A 19,406-nucleotide genomic window follows, 5' to 3' on the forward strand; every position below is an offset into this window, starting at 1 on the left:
CTCGTTGGTTGGCACCTGGGCGGGCACCGGAAGTGGGCGGCGGTCGCCATGGAGGCGGCAGTGGCGGCGGCGCCGGTGCGGTTGTGGGTGCGGACGGAGCCGTTCCTGCTGGGAGCCCTGCCGGCCCCGCCGCCCGCCCGCCTCGCCCCGCACTACCTGCGGAAAGTGGCGGCGTACGCCCGGGCGCGAGCAGGCGAGGGCTGCTTCCCGCGGCTGGCGTGGCCCCGCTGGCGGCACATCGCCTGTGGGAAGCTGCAGCTGGGCCACGGCCTGGCCTGGCTCTACTTCGAGCTCTTCCACAGCCTCCTCCGGCGAGACCCGCACGCCAGACTCGAGTGGGCTGAGGCCGAGGCGGCGTGTGGCAGCGCCAAGGAGCTGGAGCAGAAGCGGAGCAAGGCAGGAGTTTGGGCGGGGGTCGGTTTAGGGGTGACCGGCCTGGCCTGGCCCAGTCTAACGCCTGTTTTGTTCCCTCTTGGCCAGCTCTCCGTGGACACTCTGCAGTTCCTGCTGTTCCTGTACGTGCAGCAGGTTCACAAGGTGTCTCTGCGGAGGTCTCTGATCGGGGAGGAATGGCCCAGCCCCAGGACTAGGTCTCCCAGCCTGACTGGAAAGTCTGCCGGGGAGAATAAGGTATTTGCAGCTGTTGGATTCTTTCTTGTGTGGGAAACGGCAAAGTGCTGCCCTGGGGTGGGTTGGAAAGGGGCTGGTTTGTTCCTGGGAGGGTGTCACTGCCTGTGGTACAAACTGAGCTGGAATCACATTTGAGACACTTCACTTGACAGTAAATGAAATTAAGTTTACAGAATCCCAGAATGTCAGGAGTTGGAAGGGCCCTGGAAAGCTCATCCAGTGCAATCCCCCCATGGAGCAGGAACACCCAGATGAGGTTACACAGGAAGGTGTCCAGGCGGGTTGGAATGTCTGCAGAGAAGGAGACTCCACAACCTCCCTGGGCAGCCTGGGCCAGGCTCTGCCACCCTCACTGAGAAGAAGTTTCTTCTCCTATTTAAGTGGAACCTCTTGTGTTCCAGTTTGTACCCATTGCTCCTTGTCCTGTCATTGGTTGTCAGTTGATGTGTTCTGTCTAAAAGGCATCCACAGGAATTCCTCAGAGTCCAAAGGCAACTTGTGAAAGTTCTTTTAGGGCATGGGCAATTCTCTTTGTAAGAAGCAGCTGCCCCTGTGGTTTTTCTATTGCTTTTCTTACTCTGGCAGCTGCTTTCCTGTGATCCACTATAGGATCCCAGGATGGTCCCTCCATTAAGTTATATTTCAGAAAGGGGGGTTTTTTGGTCAGCTGTGCATCAACCATGTCAAAAATGCCACTGTTTCCTTTAAAAATACTGCCCAGTATTTTGAAAGAAGAGAAGTGAGTTGGATGTATCAGTTGCAGCTCTCTGTGTTTTAGAGTAAATTCCAGATTGGCAGCTGCAAAGCTGTGCGTTTCTATCATGATGATGATGTTGTGAGCTGCATGAATTAGCGAAACGCAGCTTGGGGCACAGTGAAATAATTAAAAATAGGGACTGGGTAACTTTATACCGATTGAAGAAATGAAAAAAGAAATGAGAGGAACTTGTACAGGGCGGCTGTGGAGAGTCCAGCATTATTTAAAAGCTGATGTTAAGGTCTGCCATAATTCTAGCCTTCTTTTTTTTTAATGGTCTGGAGCCCTTTTAAATGTGAACTAATGATTCCCTCAGATGTTGTTTGGTTTATTGGTCTGCTTGCCTGGGAAGAAATGACCCTCCGCTTTTCCCCGCAGCGCCTCGGAAGGCGGCACTTAATCATCTCCGAAGGTCTGGAATAGACACGGCCATTTTTCCAATCGAGCAGTTGTGAGACCTTGACTGTCAGTTATTGATTTGTTTCCAGGAATTTGTGTGGGAAGGGTTGTTGGCGAGTCTGTTTCTGCTTTCAAGAATGAAATATTTAGTACTTGGAGCTAGAATAAAATGTTTTCTCTTTTTTGAGGAGAGGTTGCTGATGAGTCCAGTTCCCTTTCTGTATTTCAGAAGCAGTGAGCAGGTGACAGCACCGTGTTTTACTCACTTTCCCTCTTTTAGACTGAGTGTAAGCAACAATGCGTTGTATAATGTCAGTGCAGCTTGTCAGCTCAGTGAGAACTCATTTCCTTCTGTGTTTTTCTGCCCGCTAAGAACTGGAATGATCAGGAGCACCGCGCCTTCGTGCAGACCCACCTCTCGGAACTGCTGGAGCTGCTGCTGGAGCCGGAGCAGCTCGCGGCCTCGTCCCCTTCCACCCGCAGCAGTGTGGTGTCCTACGAAGCTGTCTGCGCCCTCGGCTTTCTCATCGAAGGGACCATGACCAAGTCCAGGACGGTCCATCCCCTGCACGAGCTCGCGCTGTGGCTGCCCTGCCAGGCACAGAACGGCTACTCAAAGGTCTCCAAAACCTTCACATTCCCCAAGCTGGAGAGCTGGCTGCGGGCTTGCCTGACCACAAACCCTTTTGGGATGACTGCCTGCCTCAAGTCTGGGAAGAAACTTGCGTGGGCACAGCAAGGTAGCTTGATTTTCAGAAATAGTTTTCTAGCCTTGGCTTCTCTTGCTGTCCAGGATCTGGCAGGGGCCTGGGGAATTATTACTTCTTTTTCTTCCTGCTGTCAGTGTAGTGGGCAGAGTGACAGTGTGGAGGTGAGTCTGTGGGACTAGAGGTACTGCGTGACACCTGTGTGTGTTTTTCTGGTCATTGGAGCACTTCTGTGAGCAAACAGTAATGGCTTTATTTTCATAGGTTCCCCTGAGTGAGGCCAGTATCGCTGTCCTCATTATTCAAGTAAAGCTGGACACAGAAAATAGATAATGTGATGTGTATGTGGCAAACTGAAAACTGGTATGGGTTTTCTTGCCTTGAATCGCATTGCCTCACCCGCAGGGATGTGACACCTTCCCCCTTAAGAGGAAAAAGGATCAGGTTAATGTTTTATTTCCTCTGACTGCACAAGTGTAGGAATGGCAGCGTGTTATGTAGGACAGGGAGGTTGCTCAAGGGTTGTACTGTAGAGGGAGCATTTTGCTGTCTTAAAATATGCAATTCTTGTGAAGTGACAAAATTTGATGATACTGTCCTTGAAGTTTTGGGCTGATCATTTTCTTGAGGGGTGTGAACAGTGAGCTGTCATGTCTGTGTATAGTCTTTTTATGCTTTTTAATTTTAAATGCATTGGTGAACTTGATTTTGCAGTTGAAGGAACAACCCGGAGAGCAAAGATTGCCTGCAATACTCGCGCGGTGCCCGAGGCGCTCCCCATGGTGATCATGAGCCAGGTTTACAAGCAGACGCTGGCCAAGAGCTCGGACACCTTGGTGGGGGCTCATGTAAGAATTCATCGCTGCAATGAGTCCTTCATTTATCTCCTCTCTCCCCTCCGGTGAGTTTTGATTCTTCTGGGACACAGCTGGATGTGTTTTCACAGAATCCCAGAATGTCAGGGGTTGGAAGGGACCTGGAAAGCTCATCCAGTGCAATCCCCCCATGGAGCAGGAACACCCAGATGAGGTTACACAGGAAGGTGTCCAGGCGGGTTGGAATGTCTGCAGAGAAGGAGACTCCACAACCTCCCTGGGCAGCCTGGGCCAGGCTCTGCCACCCTCACCCCAAACAAGTTTCTTCTCATCTTTAAGTGGAACCTCCTGTGTTCCAGTTTGTACCCATTGCCCCTTGTCCTATCACTGTTTGTCACCGAGAAGAGCCTGGCTCCATCCTCCTGACACTCACCCTTTATATATTGATAACAATGAATGAGGTCACCCCTCAGTCTCCTCTTGTCCAGCTCCAGAGCCCCAGCTCCCTCAGCCTTTCCTCACAGGGGAGATGCTCCACTTCCTTAATAATCTTTGTGGCTATTCAGTAAGTTTGGTGAAGCACTAAGTTCATGTTAGATGAAAAGTCCTGGTTTTGCTGTTTCCTTCTCACCATGTCCTTGTTTTCTTCCGCAGCTCCGTGACCATTGAGAAGTGCCGGAACAGCACGTTTGTCCTCGGCCCTGTCCAGGCCTCTGTTCACGTCCACAGCTGCGACAACGTCAAGGTCATCGTGGTTTGCCATCGTTTGTCCCTTTCCTCCACTGCTGGCTGTACTTTTCACATCCTCACGCCCACGCAGCCTCTCATCCTCTCAGGGAACCATGCCATCAGCTTCGCCCCGTTCCACACCCACTACCCGATGCTGGAAGACCACATGGCTCAGGTGGGCTTGGCCACGCTGCCCAACCACTGGGACAACCCCGTGCTGGTGTGCAAGGAGAGCGGTGACACTGGCGTCTTCCACCTCCTGCCCCCCTCGGACTTCTACACCTTCGTGATTCCTTTCGAGATGGAAGGAGACACCACGGAGACGCCGGGGGGTTTGCCCCATGCTTATCAGAAAGCGCTGAGCCAGCGGGAGCAGAAGGTGCAGATCTGGCAGAAAATGGTGAAGGAGGCGGGTCTGACCAAGTAAGTGCAGCGCCCCGACGGCAACCTGGGAGCTGCCTCCCAGCTCGGCCGTACAAACGGGAGACTAATTTCGTGTAGCTCAACAAAAATGCTGTACTAATGGGTTGGTTTGCATGAGCTTTGTCTTGCACGCCATTTCTAGAGTTGTAGTAATTAGCAATCCTGGGATTCTGGTCTTCCGTATGAATATAGTGAGGAGAATAATGCTCAAAACCGTAACTCTGTGATATTGCGCTTTCCTGGCTTGCGAGGCTCAAGGAGATGCCTGGCTAGACACTGCTGAGCGAGGAACTCACACCTCCCTTCACGCTGCTGCTGCCTCTGCTGTCTCTGTTCTGCTCCCAGTGCTGCAGTGGGTGAGATCTGGGTGCGTTCCCTCAACAGCTCGACCTGTTACTGGCCCGTGGCTGATGGGTGATCGCTCTTAGCACAACCTTTACGTTGCGATTGAAGCTTTAAATTACTGTCCTGTCTGTTGCTGAGGCGAGCTAAGAATGGACTTGTGAACCGAGTAGGTCACCTCATGGGCAGCAGCTTTTCAAGTTCTCTTTGTTAGATCACATGGAATCCTCTGCCCAGCTGTTTTTGTCCTAGCTAGGCCTGTCCTAGCCTGTCTCACGTACTGATGCATGTCTGTTTGCTTTCCCACTACCTGCTGCAGAGTTCTGGAAAAGTTTCCCTTTGCTTCCTTTGCCACTGTGCTTTCTTCTGCAGCCAGCCAGGTCAGACAGGGGTGCAAATCTCTCCTGACTTCAGTTTAACTGCTTTTATCTTTTTGTGAACCTTTTTCGCTGCAGTAACCTGAAGAACCTGGCTTCCTTTGCAAATAAGAATGGGGACAGAAACCCAGATATTAGATTGTGAAAGCCTGAAGAGATGAGAACAGGTTTTGTTCTCTAAGCTGTGCTAGAGCCACGTAGATTTTTCTTTCTGTTCTGTGCGCATTCAATGGCTTGTAACGGTGTGTAACTGGGGGCTGATAAGTGGTGATCTTAGGGGATTTATCCTCTGGAGAACACAGAATATGAAAACCTCTTGGGTCAAACTGTCAACACTCCCCATCACACCAGAGAAAGGCTTCTGGGGCAGGATTTTGGGAGGTTGGCCAAGCAGTAGTGACCCAGCAGTGGTGACAGAGTCATAAAACCTTCAAAACTCTGTCTCTGAGTCTTGAAAGGCAGCGGGGAGGGAAGTTGTGGCTTCAGCCCTTGTGTTAGTGTCATCTGTTGCGTCTATCAACCTCATCTAAGGTGTTTCTTTGCCCTCCAGCTGTGGTCCTCCCAGGGCTGCTGCTTCTCACCCTAGAGTTTTGCAAAGGCATTTGATCTGTCAAAAATCTTCCTGTTAAAGAAATACGAGGTAACACGGATGATGTGCTTAGATTGAACAGCAGTCACAGGAGGCCAGGGCTTGGTACCGGAGTGGATTATTTCATGAGAGGGGGAAAACTGTGCCAGGTTCAGAAGCTTGCTGAAAAAGTGGGCAGCTGACGGTGTAAAATGTCTCTGTCTCCTGCAGGCAGGGAAACAGCGAGAGAGACAACCAGGAAGCTTAGAGCAAACAGGATATCAGGCTTGTAGAAAGAAAAAAGCTGCTGTGCTTGAACTGGGAGGTGAAAGAGACGGTTAGAAATAAGAAGAATGTCTTTCAAGAAGTTGAAGTTGTCTGAATGAGGAAAGTGGGGCAAAAAAAGAATGTAAATCCTGCCAGGCTGAAAGTAAAAACCCCGTAAGACAGGCCCAGTAAGACAGCTTGAGGAACAACTTGCAAAAGCATAAAATCCTGTTTATTCATTTTCCGAGCATATCAGACAGAAAGTCTTTCGGGGTCAGCAGCAGATCAACGTATATAAAAAGCACTTGGAGAAGATAAAACCCGAAGAGAAGAAAGAAGCGTCTGCCTTTGTGTTCACATTCACTGGGGAGGAATTTAAGTTTCTCTCCTAGAACCCTGTTTTCTGGGGAATGTCTCAAATGGAAGCGATAGTACAAAGAAGAGCCTTTAACTTGAGAAAAAGGGTCTGGGGACCCTGAGCCTCTGGGAAACCGAGTGGCACAAAAATGAATCTGGCTGGTTTGCTGCTTTTCCCGGTATGGGATGGGATCAGCACATCCAATTAGGAGTGAGTTCAAAGCAAAACCACTTGAAATGTGCACAGGATATTGAAAATGTTCATGTTTTACATATGTCCCAAATGGAATCACGTAAGCTTGTAGAAAATAACATGCAGCAGGAGTTAGTCAATACTCATGGTACCTTTGGCTTAAGAAATTCCAGAGCTGAGCTGTTCCCAGAGGGCTAGGATCAGTTCTGGAGAAACTCTGTGAGCTGTACACCTTGTTAGTACTCGTCTTAACCAAAACCACCCCAAAAGTTATTTACCAGTAATGAGAATTATTTGAGGAGTGTTTAGATGCACATTTTGTTTCCTGATCTCCATCCTCTCTCTTTCAGATGCTGTCAGAACAGAGTTTAGTGTCTTCAGTGCTTAAACGCTGGTTACTAATCTTCTTTTTCTCCCTCTTCAGTCAGTTTTTAATCTGTGCTCTGAGCTGGGTTGCTGTGCCGGTGGGATGAGGAACTTTGTGTGACTTCTCTAATTCCGCCAAGTTCAGTCTTTGGGGTTCATTGTTATCACATTTACTTGGTAAAAACCTTCTCTTCCTAAAACAGGAAGTTCAGGAACCAAGCCCAGCTTTTAGCTGATATATTTGGAGCCTCATTTGGATACCAAAGGTGAGGTTTAGAAGTATAATATAATAATTAATGTGACCTTGACATCCCTGCCGATCTTCCTTTGGTTTCAGGGATCAGAGGAAACAGTTCCAGATGCTGGTAGAGAACAAATTCTACGAGTGGCTGGTTCAGACGGGGAACCGTCAGCAGCTGGACAGCCTGGTCCCCCCCGCCGCGGGCTCCAAGCAGGCAGCGGGGTAGCATCGCCGTCCTGGACAGCAGAAGAAAAAGAAAGGGTGAGTCAAGAACACATTTTGTGTGCAAAGCCCAGGCAGAGGTGGGAGAAGCAGCAGGCTGTTCAGTGAACGTGCTCCCGAGAGCCTTGCATTTGATTTTTAGTTCTTATTTTGCAGCCAAAACCTCTTTTCAGGGTGAATCTGTTCACTGTGTACTCAGCACCTCCCTTGTTCTCCGCAGGTGTTGTGTTTGATTTGCTGGGGACACCCGTGTGCGCCTGTGCAGGTGCATTGTGCAGAATCTGACGGCAAAACCTATTTGAACAGCTGCTCTTTATGTATTTAAATCTGTTCTTACCTGCCTGACTTTGTGCTTAACAGAACCAACTGAGACTTCAAATAATTCTTACTTTGTAACATCTTTCTCTTCCCAAGTAAAAGTGGTTTAGGAGTCGCAGACAAGCGCTTACTGGGTTTTTCTACCATTGTGTGTTTCAAACCATTTGAGAGTTGATGTTTATTTTTAATTTAGTCTTCGAGTTGCTTTTCCTTTGCTAGTGTTGGGAGTAAAATGTGCTCCTCTATTTTGTTACAGAGCCCCGGGAACAGGCAGCGTTACACCAAAACCAGTTGTCATTAAGACCGAACATGCTTGTCATGGACTGGCGACCGTCTGTCTGTCCACGTTGGGGTTTCTGATCGCCGCCACTTTCCCTGTAACGACCCTGTTGGTGAGGGAGCGAGTGTGTGTCCATGAAGACGCTGTGTTGCAGATGCTGTAGCGGGGAAGCTGCCATCGTGGTTGGTGTCCACAGGGTGCAAATATCCCACCAAGGAGCCCTTCCCGGCGCGAAGCCACACACAGGGCTTTGTGGTACGATCCGGCTGCGCTGGTTGTATAAATGTGACAAAGAAATTGTTGATTTATTTTTTTTATTAATGAATTGCAGTGGATTTTATTTTATATGAGATGGCACTTAAGCAATGGGATTTTATGGAATTAGCTTTATATACATTTGCGGCGTTTTGACAAATGTCAATAAAACGGAGTTCTGGGCTAAGCCTGGCGCGTGTCCTAGGGAAAGGGCTTTACCTGTGCGGCAGGTGTTAGTGGGACACGTCTTTACTGCTGAGTGAAATATGAACCAGCCAACTGAGATAAAACTGCTAATGTAGCAACAACCATGGAGCTGGAGGTTTTCAGGCTTGATAGAAACACCATTTAATGTTTCTTGTAAAGAGTATTGAATTAAAGTAGTACCATTCCCATGTGCTGGTGGAGCCTGTTTTGGGGAGATGCCCTCATAGCTGAGCACATAAATTAGGCAAAATGGGCAAAGGCATCTCTGTGGGGACCAAAGGCAGCAGCTGTGTGTGACTTGAGAAGAGTTATCCAAACTGAGAGCACTTTTAGTGCATGATATTGTGTTGCTAAAACTTTTCTGAAGGTCTCTGCTCCTGGGGAGGCAGGGGATGCAATACAAGGCGAGTTTATTCTATTTAACCCACTTTTCAAGGAGTGATGTTCAAATGGACTGCTGCGGAGCTTGGAGATTTCCCACTGAGTTGTCTTTCGATAGGACCCAGGTTATGGTTGCATTTTGATCTTTGTAAGGCAGAATTTGAATTAAAAAATGTATATATATATGAAGTGGCCTCACAGCATTGTAGCAGAAAGAGCTGTAAGCAACAGCGCTGGGCGATTCAAGACGCCTAAAATGCAAGAGGACGAGGTGCTGATGTCTCGGCGTGCGTGGAGCCGCTGTCGCGAGACTGCTTGTCCTGAGGGATTTGCAGCGGGCTCTGTGCGTTTCGGGTGCCGCTGGGCTGGATTTCGCGTCCCTTTGTGTCGCTAAGCCTTGGGGCTGGGCAGCGAATAGCTGCAGAGGTGGTTTTATTTCACGCCGGGCTGGCGGGGGGTGCGGGTGGACAGGAGCCAGCGATCCTCACCCTCCCCGCTCAGCAGGGCTGAGCGCGGTTCAAATGAAAACTCTGTCAAACCGCAGGCAGCGCTGTGAGAGTTTTGAGTTGAATTTGTGACACTGGCAGATTTTGTCGGAAATTTGGGCATCGTTCTTTACCCTTCGATGTCTGGAATTGCTCATTTTGGGGGTGTGTGGCCAGACATCATTATTTTTCTCGACATCAGGCACCATTTGGAGCGATATAGCTCAAGCTGAGGGCGTGCTGTAAAAATCTACAGCCTCTTTGCTGTTTCCACTCTGTGTTTTTTGAAGCCGAAGCTGTTCTTTGCGAGCCCATCTGAGCACGTGTTCCCTGTTTTGTAGCTCCATCCTTTGCTGCGGGGCAATGTTCTCTGATAAATATTGAGTCTCTTCCCTACAAACAGGGCTGGGCTTTTAGAGCCAACGAGGATTTCTCCTTGTTTAACATGCTTGAAAGGGAGAGAGCAGCCAAATCGTCCCCCGTCTTCCAGGACTTGGCAGGGGGCTGCGTGTTTTGAGTGCGTTTTGGCCGAGTTTTGGTGTTCTGACTCAGCAAATGGTAACAAAGGAAGGATGGTGAAGCCTTTCTTTATTCCATAATCCTGTTTGCTTTTCTGGAAACGGGCTATAGCCTCAGAATCACTGACTCAAATTTTGGATCCCATTCTCATGACGAAGCGGCTGTCTGGTTTAAAACAAGCCCGTTATAAAAAGGGCGCCTGAGATCCTGGCTGTTTGTAACAGCTTCTGACGTTCCTCCAGCACCGGGGAGCTTGGCTGGAACGGAAAATGTCCAGAGCTGGAACCAAGGTAAGTTTATTTGCAGCCTATTCGCGATTGGGGCTCAGAGTACAGAATTTATCAGGGGTAAGTTGTGGAAAAGCTTGGTGGTTTTTGTTCTGCTGACAGCTTTCCCCTCTGTCAGTTGCTTGGCAAGAGGAGGTGCCCGAAACCCCTCCTGGGGTGGAGGGAACCCAGAGCTGAGCCCTCCCTAGTCTTTTCCCAGATCCTGGCTGTTTCCTCTAGGTCTGGCTCTGCGAGAGGCTGGAGAGGAACACAGTGACTGGTGAGGGGATATTTTAAAATGCAGCAGGACCTGATGCCTTGTTAAATTGATGGCGGAGGCTTCTGTGCCAGCAGCGAACGTGATGAGCAGAGCAGAGTCTCGTGGACGCTTCCTCGAGAGGAACCGAGTCCTGATGCCAGCAGCAGCCGCCACATCTTCAATGATAGAACAAAGGGTTTGCTACAACAGAAAGATGCCTGAAAACATTCCCCGAGAGATGTGAACCGGCTTGGTGATGTGGTGGCATCGGCAGAGCTGAACTGGAACTGGAGCAGAAGGCAGATGAGGAAGCTCGGCTGCAGTTAGCGATGCGCATCAGTTGGGGATCCTGCTCCGACGCCGCGATCTCGAAGTTCGCAGAGCTGGTTGGTCACGCAGACCTTGCTGCAGGTTGGGCTGGGCCAAATGGCTGGGAAAGGAGGGGGAGAACTTGGGGCTAGTGGCCAATTTCTCCTGTCAAATTTAAATAAGAGTTAAGAGGTTGTGGACAGATGTACATCTTTGCATTTTATTTTGCTTTTGGGTTCTGTTTCTTGTAGCCTGTATTGACTGTAGGACCCAAGGGGCAGAGGGGTTTTGCAGATGCCGTGGAAGATCTGGATTCAGTCCCTGCTTCTCCACAGCTTTTTTCTGTGATCTTGGCTCAAAGCGATTTGGCTATTTCTGAGCAGGCACTAGGAACCGAATGCAGTGTGCTGCTCCCTTCCGACCTGGGGGCTGTAGATCACAGTGCTACATTTTTTATGTCCCTGTACATAAGAAGGCGCTGGAGAAGTGCAACTGGTTCATGCTCAGGTCTCTTGTCTGCTGAAAGAGACTTAAACCTGTCCTGTCTTTATCCTGCTGAGCGCCAGGTGCCTGCTGCAGGGAATGTGTTCACTATGTGTTGCTGTGGAGCAGCAAAATGTCCAGGAGGAGCAAATTCAGTGCAAATCACATCTTTTCTCTGTGCTGTGCTCTTGCCTCGCGTGTTCCAGGGAGAAGAAAAGGGTGAAGGAGAGAATTAAACGTTATTAAACGTTGTTACTGAAGGAAGGTGATTTGCGTTGGGGTAAGATGTGACTGAAACAAAGCGATGAATCTGGAATTGAAATGGCTGGTTCATAATGGGAGATGCAGCTCTTGAAAATAAGAGGAAAATGTGAGGGAAATGACATTATCTAAATAAAAGTCTATTAACAGGCCACAAGAGCAAGGACATAAATCCTCTGGCATGATTAGTCTGAGTCCCCAAACGCCTGATCAGGCTGGTGGGACACGCTGACCAACCACCTCTAAGCAAACTGTGGCTAAATTATTTATTAACACAAAGTGAATGGAAAACAAAATAGTAAGAGGGTTGTCTTAGGTTGGAATTTGTCTCCTGGGTTGAAGCGGTGACAATGAACAGCATTTTAACGGCACTGATGTTAGAGCAATGTCGGCAGCCAACTCATGTACAACCAGCCAGGATCAAAAGGTGTTTGGATGTCTTAATGCTCAAGCTGTGGGAAAACTATGGGAAAACTGGATTATGGGGTTCTGCACGTTAGATGTTTAAATCGTGGTGGCTAGGGAAATTCTCTCAGCAAGTGGTGAAACACTGTCTTGAGCATGCGCTGCATTGGATCAACCAATTTGTACATCAGTTGAGTCAATGCAAGACTCTAGAAGATGCTGGAGTAATTAATGAAACTCCTGCTAAGCTGGAAGATGGGTGGGTGATTGGGTGCAGGTGAATGGGATCTGTTGAGATGAATTCATAGAATCATTTTGGTTGGAAAAGAGCTTCAAGATCATAGAGTCCAACTGTTAAACACAAGCCTGGCACTAACCCATGTCCCTAAGAACCTCATCTCTACGTCTGTTAAATAAACTATTGTAATTTCTTGTATGATCCGGCATCACAGTACCACAAGCAAGCAAAGGATAGAGTCAAAATAGACGTGATGGTTCAGGACGTCTTATTGCGAAGAGCAGCTCTTGATGGTTAATTGTCATCTGGAAGGACATGTGAAGGACCGGTCTGGGTCTAGGACCTGGCAATGTTTCCACAAAGGGCTTTCTGAAGAAAACACGTCACCTCTCAGGGCTGGCTGTTTTGGTGATTCCTCGGCAAGAGGAATGGGGTTTGCTCTCGAGATCATTTCAGACTGGTTGTGATCAAATAGGGAAAAAGTGTCCCTAAGGCAAGGGTGTTGCAGTCAGCTCTTGGGAAAGAAACATGGTGATGGGTCAGAAATCTGTCAGCCGTATCACAAGCTTGCCGCAACCAAAGCAGGAGCAGCAAACACAATCTTCGTGTGTCTGAAGACCTGTGCTATCCACCATGTACCTGGAATGCTCCTGCAGTTTTATGTCCAGTTTTGGCGTTGACTTTCGAAGAAGCCAACTGGGGACCATTAGAGTGGGAACAAGGAGAACGATCACGAGGCTGGAAGACAAGGCCCAGGAGGAAAGAGACGCTTGGTAAAGGTCTAACTGCAAACGCTTGGTAAGCCAGACTAAGTGAAGCTCCGCTTAGTACAGTCCATTGGCTACTCTTGGCTCCCTTGGCCATAATTAGTGACTTCTGATCCTAGAGAAGTTGGGAGGTAAATGATTTCAGTGTTTTGCTGCAAAGAGGGCAAGGACTTCACCGACGGAGCTTTGTGTTGGATTGGGATGGAACTGGGTGCTGTGAATTGGTGGCCGGGTTTGTTGGTCCTGCTCAGTGGTTGGGCTTGATGAGTTTTTGACATCTCAAGGGCTTTGTTTTCAGATATTTCACACTGTGATGTGGCTAGAATATGGATACAGGTGCGGGGTGATGAGGAAACTCCCTGCTTCCCTTCTTCTTCTTGTCTTTAGGTCACCTTCTATGAAGACAAGAATTTCCTAGGCCGTTACTATGAGTGCGACAGCGACTGCCCCGATTTTCACACCTACCTGAGCCGCTGCAACTCCATCCGGGTAGATGGAGGCACCTGGGTGGCCTATGAGAGACCCAACTTCTCTGGGAACATGTACGTTCTGACACACGGCGAGTATCCTGACTACCACCAGTGGATGGGCCTCAACGACCGCCTCGGCTCCTGCAAAGCCGTCCAGATAGTAAGTGTGACCTCTTCCTGAGGGATATCTTAACTAGACACCTGTCATTTAAGGATTTTAGTGTGCTGGTGCAAATAGCAAAGCGTTTGTAACATGGAAGGGTTTGGTCTCTTCTCCCAAGGAACAAGCACCAGGACAAGAGGAAACAGCCTCAAGTTGCACCAGGGGAGGTTGAGGTTGGATGTGGGGAACAATTTCTTCCCCAAAGGGCTGTGGGGCATTGGAACAGGCTGCCCAGGGCAGTGCTGGAGTGACCAGCCCTGGAGGGGTTGAAAATACACAAAGATGAGGTTCTCAGGACATGGGGCAGTGCCAGGGGTGGGGGAACGGTTGGGCTCAATGATCTTGAGGGGCTTTTCCAACCAAAGTGATTCTAAAAGTGGAGAAGATAAATTTCTTCCACTCTTATCACAGGTCCCTCAGAGAACCTGGTAGGTGGGTTTCTGGTAACAGCAGCAGTTTTATCTGCATCTTCTTCCAGAGACCTCAGTGTCCAGGCAAGTCGCTCTCCAGTTTGCTGCTGCTGACTGATCCAAATCTGCTGGTGGGAGCAAGGCCTGTCCCAGAAGGACATGGGTTTTGCAGGAGCACTCAGACCAGTTTGTTCACCTCTAACCAGCCAGGGCTCGTTCTGACATAGGGAACTGATTGTGAGTGTCCCCACGTCCTTCTGGGCAGCATGGACATGGGGAAAACAGCCCTGGTGTCACCAGGAGTGGGAATGACACTTGAAACCATCCTGTTCCAGGGCTCTGGCACCTCCCATCAAAGAAGTTTCTGCTCATGTTCAGATGGAGCCTCCTGTGTTACAGTCTGTGCCTGTTGCCCCTCACCCTGGCGTTGGGCACCACTGAGCAGAGTCTGGTCCATCCTCTGACACCCACCCTGAGATATTGATCCCATTGATCAGATCCCTCTCAGCTTCTCTTCTCCAGCTCAACAGCCCCAGCTCTCTTAGTGTCTCCTCAGCACAAAGATGCTCCAGACCCCTCGGCATCTTTGTGTCCCTGCACTGGACTCTCTCCAGTAATTCCTTGTCCTTCTTAAACTGGGGAGCCCAGAGCTGGACACAACTCCAGATGTGGCCTCACCAGGGCAGGGCAGAGCAGGAGGAACAACCTCCAACCTCCCTCGACCTGCTGGTCACACCTTTCTTGATGCACCCCAGGTACTGTTGGCTTCTTGGCCACAAGGACACATGGGTGGCTCATGGTCACCCTGTTGTCCCCCAGAACTCCCAGGTCCTTTTCTGCAGAGCTGCTTTCCAGCAGGTCCCCCCAACCTGTACTGGTGCCTGTGGTTGTTCCTCCACGCATCACTGACTTGAGCAGCACAGCTGTGGTGTCCCAGGTTGCACAGCTGGGAAGGGGTTTTGCAGGGAACATATCCAGCCAGTGCCTGGATTCCCCTCATGTTTGGGGGTGTGCATGGGGACCCCCAGAAAAGCTGCAGCATCAGTGCCTGGATCTGAGATCTCCCGCAGAGCTGGGCTGGGGGAGGCGGGGGGGAGATGCTGTCCAGGCAGCTGCAGATTAAAACCGCCGCGAGTGCCTTCGGGCAACACAGCGCTTCAAAACACAGTGGAAAATACCTGCGCCGCGTCCGCCTGGAATAAACCCAGCTGGGGTCAGCAGCTCATTAAACTCCTGGTTGCCTGGAGGAGCGGGGAGCGGAAGGGGTCCCGTCTCTCCCGATACTCACGCAGAGCTGAAGGGTTCGTGGCAGCAGCGGGACCGAGCCCAGGACCCGCTGACGTGGCCTCATCTCCCTCTGCAAAACTGGGGCCGTGGTGGGGCTTTGAGCCCCAAATGCTCTGGGGCTCAGTACTTTTATGCTTTCTTTGCACGGGAGTTACTGCAGGTGCCTCCCCACCGTGCTTTTGGGGGCTGTTCAGCTGTCCTGGGGCGGGGGTGGTGGTGCCTGGTCCCAGTCTGACCAAGCATCAGCTCTGCTCCCACCCGCTGATGATGGGCAAAGCTGGGGACACATTGATTCCATTTTTCTCCTCCCTTTTTCTAGCCCAGTGGAGGCCGGGGCCACATCCAACTCTTTGAGAAGGGTGATTTTGGCGGGCAGATGTTCGAAGCCACCGAAGACTGCCCTTCCATCATGGAGAAGTGGCACATGAGGGAGGTCCATGCCTGCAGGGTCCTGGAGGGCGTCTGGGTTTTCTACGAGCATCCCAACTACCGGGGCCGCCAGTACCTGCTCACCAAGGGTGAATACCGCAAGCCCGTGGAGTGGGGGGCGGCCAGTCCCGCCGTCCAGTCCTTCCGCAGCATCGCTGAGTGAGGCAGCCCGGGGACGGGGCTGCCGGGGGCGTCAATAAAGCAACTGAGTCACTCAGCTCCGCCTGTCCTGCTTGTTCCTGGGGGAGACCTTATTTCAGCCTTTCTGTACTTAAAAGGAGCTGATAAGAAAGATGGGGATGACTTCTTAGCAGGGCCTGTTGTGGTAGGACGGGAGGTGATGGTGTTAAACTAAAGGAGGGAGATTCAGGCTGGATAAAGGGAAATTGTGACCCCTGAGGGTGGTGAGAGCCTGGCCCAGGTTGGCCAGAGAGGTGGTGGATGAACCATCCCTGGAGATGTCCCAGGCCAGGCTGGATGGGGCTCTGAGCAACCTGAGCTGGTGAAGATGTCCCTGCTCATGGCAGAGGGGGCACTGGGGGAGCTTTGGAGGTCCCTTCAACCCAAACTGTTCTGCGATGATTCTATGAGGAGATCTGCAGGCGCCTGAGGAGCAGAGGGAGCTGTTGGGTTCCCCAATTTGCCCCAATTTGCCCAGTGCCACTAGATGTCAGGCTGGGCCTGTGCCACAGCCATGCAGCAATAACCGACGTTCTCCTGGGGACCTGCAGCCCGTTTGCATATCAGGCCAAGGGCCCTTGTGCTAATGATGCTGATGCGGCAGCAGAGCTGGTCCGGCCGCGCTCCCTGGGCTCTCCCTGCTGATGTATGAGGTTATTACGGAGCGGTGAGGCACGTTAAGCGATGCTTGTCAAGCTGCGGTGCTGCGACCCCCCCGGAACGCAGCTGCCAAGAGGGGCAGCTCCAGCCCTACAGGCTTCCCCTGGCACAAAGATGGGATGAAGAGAGTCGCCTTCCTCTTCCTCCTCCTGCACTTGAACCCTCCAACCTCAATCTCCTGCGTCATTCCAGCCCTTTGTAAAGGGGGACGCATCATCTCCTTGACCAGCCTCTGTCCCCAAATTGCTGCTCTCCTCCATCACGGCTTGGTGGGCTGCAGGATGCAGACAATTAGCATTATGGTTGGGTTTTGGTGCATTTTTTCCCCCAAATATTTCTCCAAAGCTCTCCAGGCTCTGAGGGCTGTAAGGCACCAGCTTGAGCATGCCCTGGCTGCTGTTTTTTGCGGAGAGCCTGTTACCATCCCCATTTTTGAAGGAAAACATCCTGTAGGTAGGTGTGCTCTGGTTGGTACCCTGATTTTGAGGGGATGTTTGCCTGAGCAACTCGTTTCCCTGTCCTACATCCCCTGTGGTGGGAATTTTCCATCCCCATGCTGGGATTTGTCCCTCTCTGGGGTGGGATTTGTCCCTCCCCGCAGCAGGTGCCAGACCCACAGCTGGCAGATTTGGGGTGCTACGCTCTGGCGCTGCTGGTGAACACCCACTCTTGAGCATCGGAGGAACCAGACCTGGTTCTGGTTTGTCCTCACGATGACATTTCCTCCCTGTGTCCTTCCCTTGATCTACCCACCACAAAAACACAATTATCCCAACTCTTTTCCCCCTCCTCCTCCTCCTGCTGGCTCTTGCCCTCTGGTGAATTTTACATTGTGCCCCAAATGTTAGCAACCGAGGTGAACAACAATAAAATATACTAGTTGGGTGGTGGTTTTTTAAATTTTAATTTTAATTGTTTAAAAATTATTATTCTAGATGACTTTTCCCATCGGGGACCCCCTTGTCGTGGCCACACGCCAAGCGGGGCGCAGACGGACCCGAGCGGGAGCGCAGGCGATCCAAACCCAACCCGCCGCTGCTGCCGCTTTTCGCTTGACAGCTCATTTCCATTTCTCGGTATCAGGGGGTCTGTTCCAGTAATTGGCATGCAGATTGTGTCTGATGGGCCTGGTACACACCAGAAAAAGGCTCCGCTCGTTAGAATAAGCCAACCCCAGGCTGATGGATGGGGCGTAAGGAGGTCATTGCGAGAGAGAACGCACGCACATGCCGACAAAATTTCATATTTTGTGCCCTCCCCCCTCTCCTACTTTCTTTATCCGGCAAACTCTAATCTCTCCTATTTCATTGAGACAAATCCTGCTCCATTTCTCTCTCTTTCCCTTTTCCCTTTAAGGGAAATGTGATGGAACCCACTCCTGGATTTAATAAGAAGACGGTGCGGCGTAGCAGGAATTAAAGCGGTGCCATGCTTCATTAACAGCTGGGGATCACACCGAGCCGGCCCGGATGTTAATTACACTTTGGGAATTAATTGCTATAAGGCGTTCCTCTCCTCCATCAGCCGCAATCCGGTGGGTGTGCAAGGATTTTTGGAAGCAGAGCCCACTGTGCTGGGTCTATCCCCCCTCCTCAGCGCTGGCCATGACCGAGGGCACGAAATCGTGAAGCCACCTTGATTTCCATCCCCTCAGTGCCTAAAAGCCGCTGCTGTTTTTCCCTCTTTTTCTCCCTGTGTTGCTCTTCTCCAAACTTTTTCTCCATCAGCTGCAGAGAAGCGGGTCCAGGTGGGATGTGGTGATATATTTGGAAGGAGGACAGAGTGTCCCCTTCAGAGCTGGATGTCCCCAGGGGACCTCCGGACACCCTGGGGGTGGTAGCTTCTCTTTCTCCTGCTCCTTGACCCATCTTTGTTCTCCTGTCCCCTTCCTCTCTGGGTATGGGAGAGTCTCCCCCTACCCCACAGCATCTCCCTGCTGCCGAAACCCCCCAAATTCTCAAAATAAACCACTCTCCAGTTTCTTCCCTCCCCTTTTCCACCTTCGATTCAACTCCATGAAATATAAAAGCTGCTAAAAAGGTGGTGGTGGGGGGACTTTTTGCCAGAGGGCAGAAATGACGTGCTTGGAAATTAAGAATATTGCTCTGAATGCTGCTGATTTGTTCCTTTTCGGAGCCGGTGGGTGGCAGCCCAGCGTGGGGCACAGTTATCGCTGTGCCAGAGCATCGTATCTGCCTGGGTTTGGAGAGATTGCTGCATGAATTCAGCTTTGTCCCCCCCAAAAATCACTCCCAGGTTGGGCTGGAGCTGTCACCGCGGTGCGTGTGACATGAGCAGCCTGTGCTCCAGCTTCTGCCCTCCGCTTTTGGGCTTTCCAGCGGCGACGCTCCCGGGTTGCAGCAGAAATTCTGGCCCAATGTTGCCCATTGGGGTTTTCTGGGGCTTCTCTTCCATCTAGAGCCATCAGGCAACTTGATGGCACCTTGACTGGCCAGCAAAGGTCATTAATGTCACTTCAGTGCAACATTTTGTTGCCATTTGGTCCCCTTGGAGCCCTTCTCGCTGAAACCAAAGGCTCTGTGGGTTCAGCTACTTGTTTGGACTGGACGTGAAGGTTATCGTAGGACCTGGTGGTTATCATAGAATCATTTTGGTTGGAAAAGCCCCTGAAGATCGAGTCCAACTGTTCCCCCATGTCCCTGAGAACCTCATCTCCGCATCTGTTCAACCCCTCCAGGGATAGTGACTCCGCCACCGCTCTGATCCACGCTTTGGTTTTGCCAGTGCGACCCTTTCAAAAATCCTCTTTTCTTCTGTTTTATGTGCAAACCAGCCCTATTGGCCCCTGCTGAAGCACAGAGGTTACACAAAGTGTTTCAGGATGAGCTGTTCCCTCCTGGTTTGAGCTCATGCGCCAAGTCTGGCCCAGCTCAGGGCACATGGAGCTGTCAAGCTGCAAACACGTAGGAGCTTGTTCGTATCTCACACGCATCTATACACCCATAAACATACCCTGGAGA

General features: G+C 50.7%; 2 protein-coding genes across 2 annotated transcripts; both read left to right on the forward strand.

The window, feature by feature from the left end:
* Positions 1-48: 48 nt before the first annotated feature.
* On the forward strand, positions 49-8,873 carry TBCCD1 (TBCC domain containing 1; the record flags this gene model as incomplete). The annotated part of the gene is made up of 7 exons (XM_080349840.1): positions 49-396; positions 481-630; positions 2,160-2,526; positions 3,208-3,394; positions 3,963-4,460; positions 7,268-7,432; positions 7,968-8,873. The coding sequence occupies 6 exons, from the start codon at positions 49-51 to the stop codon at positions 7,395-7,397; spliced, it is 1,680 nt and encodes a 559-aa protein (XP_080205966.1). The 3' UTR covers positions 7,398-7,432; positions 7,968-8,873.
* A 1,234-nt stretch (positions 8,874-10,107) lies between these two features.
* On the forward strand, positions 10,108-15,748 carry CRYGS (crystallin gamma S; the record flags this gene model as incomplete). Its single annotated transcript, XM_080350129.1, has 3 exons — positions 10,108-10,128; positions 13,214-13,456; positions 15,476-15,748. 3 exons carry the CDS (start codon positions 10,108-10,110, stop codon positions 15,746-15,748), a joined length of 537 nt encoding a protein of 178 aa, XP_080206255.1.
* Between the last annotated feature and the right edge of the window lie 3,658 nt (positions 15,749-19,406).

Source organism: Nesoenas mayeri (assembly GCF_963082525.1).
Source record: "Nesoenas mayeri genome assembly, chromosome: 9".
Lineage (NCBI taxonomy): Eukaryota > Metazoa > Chordata > Aves > Columbiformes > Columbidae > Nesoenas > Nesoenas mayeri.